At 52.9% G+C, this 6,002-nt stretch overlaps 2 protein-coding genes across 3 annotated transcripts in view; one reads left to right on the top strand and one right to left on the bottom strand.

The window, feature by feature from the left end:
• SVOP (SV2 related protein) overlaps positions 1–6,002 on the bottom strand; it is a 243,850-nt gene that overhangs the window by 46,530 nt on the left and 191,318 nt on the right. The window lies entirely within an intron of this gene.
• UNG (uracil DNA glycosylase) lies at positions 172–4,972 on the top strand. Of its 2 annotated transcripts, XM_075516573.1 has the most exons (7): positions 172–359; positions 944–1,144; positions 1,228–1,323; positions 2,096–2,193; positions 2,628–2,716; positions 2,962–3,140; positions 3,654–4,972. In XM_075516573.1, exons 1-7 carry the CDS (start codon positions 270–272, stop codon positions 3,792–3,794), a joined length of 894 nt encoding a protein of 297 aa, XP_075372688.1. In that variant the 5' UTR covers positions 172–269; the 3' UTR covers positions 3,795–4,972. The 2 variants fall into 2 exon arrangements, with proteins under 2 accessions (XP_075372688.1, XP_075372689.1); XM_075516574.1 differs by lacking the exon at positions 172–359 and having other exon boundaries at positions 814–1,144.

Here is a 6,002-nt window from a genome sequence, read left to right as displayed (position 1 = left end):
GCCCGGCAGCGATGGCGGGAGCCACCCCCTGACGGAGCGCGGCGACAGCGGGAAATCCCGGACCCCTCAGCGGCCGCGGAGGGAGGGGGAGAGCGAGGAGGGCGCGCATGCGCCAGGGAGGGCCTGCCCCCGCCCCCCCTACGGCGGACACCGCCCCTCCCGCGCACGCGCGCGCTCTTGGCGCCAAATCCCCGTGCCGCCCACCCGCCCGCCGGCTCGCGCGCTACCGCTGCCGCCCCTCACAGCTGCCCCTCGCCCGCTCCGCCGCCATGATCGGGCAGAAGACGCTGCACTCCTTCTTCAGCGCCGCGCCGACGAAGAAGCGCGGCCGCTCCCCGGAGCCGGGCGGCGACACCGAGGTAGCGAGCGGGGGGCTGGCGGCGCCGGCGGCCCTGGGGGGGGGAAGAGGGGACTGGCGGTCGGGGGTCTCGCGGCTGGGGAGGGGGGGTCTCGCGGCGTTGGTGGCCGTTGGGGCGCGCGGCGCTGGCGGCTAGGGGGCGAGGGGGGAGGGGTAGAACACGCGCCCTGCGGTCACTTCCAAAAACCCCGCGCTCCTGGCACGCCTGACTGACCTGCCAATCGAGGCCACGCTCCGCCGCTGCCCAATGGGCGCTGAGGGCCGCCGCCGCGTCACGGTTATTAGGCGGAGCGGCTCTCCGCCAGCTGTGGCAAGCCAATAGGGAGGAACGTGCTCTTTCTCGTTGACCAATGGGAAGCGAGAGTTTCGGCTCCCGCTTGTGGGCGGGACCCGCTTGGTGCGGCGGCCAATGGGGGCGGGCCGGCCGTTGTTTTGCCGCGAAATACCCGCGTGCGGCGCGGCCGCCCCCGATGGGCGGCGCGTGGCCGGGGCATGGCGGCCGCTCGGCTCTCGCTGCTCGGCCTGCGGCTGGGCCGCGGCCCTCCCCGCCCGCTCTGCAGCCGCCTCTTCGCTCGCCGTTTCCAGGCCAGTGCCGCGAAGAAGGCGAAGGCGGCGGGAGATGAGGCGGGCAAGGCCTCGCCGCTGAGCCCGGAGCAGCTGGACCGGATCCGCAAGAACAAGGAGGCGGCGCTGCAGCGGCTGGCCGAGCGGAACGTGCCCCCGGGCTTTGGGGAGAGCTGGCGGCAGCAGCTGGCAGGGGAGTTCTCGAAGCCCTACTTCATGGAGGTGAGTGAGCCGGGCCCGCCCCGAGCGGCGGGTTTCTCGGCCGCTGTCCCCGGGCTGACCTCCCCCTCCCTCTCCCCCCGCAGCTGATGGCGTTTGTGGCAGAAGAGAGGAAGCGCTACACGGTCTATCCGCCCCCCGAGCAAGTCTTCACCTGGACGCAGATGTGCGACATCAGGGATGTGAGTAGAGCCGCAGGCACTGGGGGGAGGTGGGGCTGTCAGTCCAGCTGCTGGCGCCTTTAAAACGATTAAAACGCACAAACACATTCACTGGATGCGTGGTCTCGTAAGCTTCAGTCCGTGTGATGTGGATGCTGTTGTTTCTCTCGTGTAACTTGTAAATCCTGGCTTCTCTTTCATCTCTGATACTGAAATGTGGATTTATTGCTTTATTACCCTCACTGGCTGCAGAATTTCCTTTAAAAATTGAGTTGGACTTTTGACCTTATTTCCAGTGTTACCAACTTAATGTAGTGCTTGACTTGGATCTCGTACATCTCTTGCTTTTTTAATTGATCTGTAATGAACTATAATTAAAAATAATGACAGCGTTTAAGGTAATCACATTGCCAGTAAGCTGTGTCAACAATATCACAGCAAGTGTGACATAAAACTAAAAGGTGAGGAAATCTACTTGGAAAATACCTTAACAAGGTGTTTTATTGTGGCTCTTTGAAAATGTTGGTCTTTTGCACTCAAAATATCTTCATGATCTTAGCAGCAAAGCTGTGGTGATGTTAATCCTTAGCATTAGGTGGGGACTGGGTTCTTTAACTTGTTTATAATGACATGTCAGTGATATAACTTCCGTTAACTCCAGTTCCTGGGGGTTTTTTTTTTTTTTTGTCTGTGTGTTTGTTTTAGGCTCATTTATAAGCCTTTTTTTTTTTTTCTTCCCTCTTTTGGGAATAATACTGATTATAACTTAGTGCTAACAAAGGTCTGCTTTCAGGTAAAGGTTGTCATTTTGGGACAGGATCCATATCATGGACCTAATCAAGCTCATGGGCTCTGTTTCAGTGTCCAGAAGCCTGTTCCACCTCCCCCCAGGTATGAGAGTGCTCAATTTGCAAATTCCCTTTTGCTTTCCAAATTATCTGCAGTTCTGTGTTACTTACGGCCGTGAGTCAGGTAAGTTCTAGGAAGCGTGTTGCAACTCAGTAGTTTGAGTTGCAAACAAATTTGAGTTGTGCATTGCTTAGAAAAAAACATCACTGCAAAAGTATGGATAATTCTATATAGTTTGATATTCTGAAGAGCATGCTGGATGTAAATTTGCATTTTCAGTTGTGCTGATACTGTCTCATTAAGCTCACACAAAGGGAGGTCCTTGTTACCCTGCTTCTACAAATGGCATTATTATCTTAAATGATAAGATTTAATCAATACTCCTCTTCCCTAGTGTAACAGCAGTAAGTGGTGCTGTTTCCTCTTATCTTTAAATGTGCATATTAAAAAAAACTTCTGACGGTTTTTGTTTGCAGTTTAGAAAATATTTACAAAGAACTATCTACGGATATTGAGGACTTCACTCATCCTGGTCATGGTGATCTAACTGGCTGGGCCAAGCAAGGTGAGTTAATAGACACTCTAGTAACCATTGTAGGTCATCAAGAAGCCTATATAGAACACGGATTCATGGTTGGAAATGGTCCATCTGTGAAAAAGAAAATAAATTCTGAGTGCCTGTTGCTTAGTGGGTACCTTAGAATGAAAATATCCCATTTTTAATTTATCATTCCTTGGGGGAAGCATGATAAAGCAGTTAACCCTGGAGTCTGTTTCATCCTCTGTCCCTCTGCTTTGTTTGTTTGCTAGGAGTGCTCCTACTCAACGCTGTCCTCACGGTGCGAGCTCACCAGGCCACCTCCCACAAGGAGAGAGGCTGGGAGCAGTTCACGGATGTGGTGGTGTCCTGGCTCAACAAGAACTTGCATGGGGTTGTCTTCATGCTGTGGGGAGCCTATGCCCAGAAGAAAGGCAGCTCCATTGATAGGGTACAGGTTACTCCTCCTCATCTCTTCCCTCACTTTTTTTTTTCTTCAGTTGGGTGGACACTAGAGGGCACTTCCCTTACAGAATTGGGGTTTTCTCTCTGCTTGAACTCTGCTGTCAAATTTAGTTGCCCTTCTGTTCCAGCTTAACCTCTGCCAGAATTAAGCAACAAAAGTGGAGCAAGTGTAACCTTCTGTTGTCAGAAAAGCATCCAGTTGAGGACAGAACTGTTTTCTCTAGGAAAAGGCTCATGAACAAGTATAAAACTTGCTGTTAGGATTATAGCAATTGAAAAATGGCCAGGGTATTACTGCTGCTTTACATAGTTCATCCTCCTCTGCTCAGTGGGACAAAAGTCTTGGTCCTCACGGCCAGTTCTTTGGGTCCCCAGGCTGGAGGCTGAGGAGGTGTAGAGAGGAAATCACACCTGCTTGGTCAGGGCAGAAGCAGCCAGCCTTGTCCAGGGAGCTGAAAGCATGCAAATCTAACGAGCGGTTTCCTCTAACGCTTTACAGAAACGCCACCATGTCCTGCAGACGGTTCATCCCTCACCTTTCTCTGTCAACAGAGGGTTTTTCGGCTGTCGGCATTTCTCAAAGACAAATGAATTGCTCAAGAAATCCGGCAAGAAGCCCATTGACTGGAGAGCGCTCTGAGCTGTGCGCAGAAGCTGGTGGGGTCTAATGGTTGGAAACGGCCCCTGTTTCAGGAGGGGCTGTCTCATTTCTGAAAAACTTTTGCTGACCTGAGAATTACTCTTTGGATGTTGATCAAGGAACAGATGACCAAACTTTCAGAGATGTTATATTTTTTTTAAATGTGTTTTAGAGAGCAGATTGGAGAGTTACGTGGACAACTTCTCTGCTGTTTGAACGGATCTCAGCCTAGTTTGAAGCACAGGGAAAAAAAAGATTCTATATTAATTGTGTTCTATATTAATTTGTGTTTGTTGCAATGGGAATGTGTTTTCAGGCCCTTGTGAAGGGATGTCAATTCTTACAGGTGAAGCTGTTCAGCTTTTGTAAATACCCTGCTGCACCTCCTCCCACTCCTTTGCCTCCTACTGTGCAAATCCACATTTCATATTTGGGGGGTGTGGAGCTGACTCTATGGGAGAAGAGGCAGATGCTTTTGGTTTTTAGCTTTTTGCTACAGATTACAAGATTTATTAGAAATATGGCCTCTTAGCACTGTAAAGACCATACATTGTCAGAAGTGTTACTTCGTGTATCCATACTCTCAAGATTTCAGGGTAAATTGCCCCAGCAGCTGAGGGGAGACTGACCAAGGCTCTGGTCGTGCTCTGAGGTTTTTGTTGGCATTTAGAGAGGAAAACCATAAGTTTTTTTTAGATTCTTACTGGGTGTGTTAATCACTTGGACGACAGGGGAGCTGTGATGACCACAAACTTTGTGGTACCTGCTGATGGCAGCAGCAAAGGTTTGTTCATCAAGATCTGCCATTTGGTGGGTTGACAGATGCAGATTATTAAAGATCTTTTAAGATCTTAAAACAAAGCGATTTATGTACTTTGCCTTCATAGGAGCAAATCGAGGTTTCTAGCCACTGTTGGAAATAACTGTTGGGACTTCCAGGATGGAGATGAGAGGTTGGACTTAGCACTTCTGGGCTTCCAGTCCATCTTTGACTTCATAATTGCTTTAATGGAAGTAAAGTGCCTTCTTTGTTAGGAAATTACACTGGTTTTTATAGAACACCCCTGTAAACCTTTCTTTGGTATTTGCTCTGATAGGTAACACTAGTACAAGTGAAGTTTATGCTTTCTGTGCCTGTGTTGTATTTTTTGTTTGTTTTTCTTCCCCCAGTTTGTTTTTTTTTAATAAAAATTACTTTGTTTATGTTGTGGTGTGATCTTACATTGGTAGGAACAACGCAGGGAGGGGTGCCTGAGGTGAGGCCCTGGCCCTGCAATGGCTGCTGGCCCGGGGTGGGGGGGGGGGGGGGGGCCTGTCTCCCCCCTGGGGAGGCAAAGCCGCAGGTGCCAGAGCTTCTCCTTCTCCTTGTCCCCATGACTGGGCATGGGGCCAGGGCACCTTTCTCCCCCAAGGATCCAGTGTCCCCCGCCAGCCATGCCAAGGCCCCCCCCCTGCTGCTTTCCACCCCCACTTCCAGCAGAAGTTTTCCAGGCGTGTTAGCAGGGAAATATTTCTCCTTGACGTTACGGTCACATGCGAGAACGCAACTGTAACGCGACCGCGAGAGTCAGGGGACTCTGCGCTCCCCCCGCAGCACAGCCCTCGTCCTGGGGCCTGGCACCGTGCCGGGCTTTCGGCCCGGCGTGGAGGGAGTGACTGGCTGAGGTAAGTGCGACCTCGACGGGAGCTGTGGTGCGGGCAGGCGCGGCGGGGGTTCGTACCGGCTGGCGCGGAGGGGGGAACCCGTGGGGCTCGTCACCCGTGGTGAGTGGCCCCTTTCCCGCCAGGAAGGGGCTGGGGCTGAGGGGAGCGTGGTGGGGCTGTGGTGGTTCCCCCCCCCCCCCCCCCCCCCCAACCATCCCCAGCTTTTACTGCCTGTAGAGATTTGGGGGTTCAGTCTAAGGGTCCCCCCTCTGTGAGGGGCTGGGGTCGGCGGGGCGGCCTTGCTGCTTCCCTTTGGACGCTGCGAGCAGCTGAGGAGGTGGGGGGCCCATTTCAGCCCCCTTAGGGCTGTGTGAAGGCAGAGCGGAGCTGTGCCCCCTGCCAGCACCGTTCCTGTTTTGGGGAGTAAAAATAGCTCTGGGTGAGCTTTTGGGGGGTCTGGCTGGGTGTTGTGGGGGGCTGTGGTGTGGGGTGCAAGGGGGAAGGGGCCTCAGCATTTTGGGGGGCTGTTCCCATGCCTGCAACGAGCCGGGGGGCCCTGGGTCC

Source organism: Mycteria americana, chromosome 13 (assembly GCF_035582795.1).
Source record: "Mycteria americana isolate JAX WOST 10 ecotype Jacksonville Zoo and Gardens chromosome 13, USCA_MyAme_1.0, whole genome shotgun sequence".
Taxonomy (NCBI): domain Eukaryota; kingdom Metazoa; phylum Chordata; class Aves; order Ciconiiformes; family Ciconiidae; genus Mycteria; species Mycteria americana.
The sequence above is the reverse complement of the archived record's forward strand: the minus strand, read 5'-3'. Positions and strand labels throughout refer to the sequence as shown.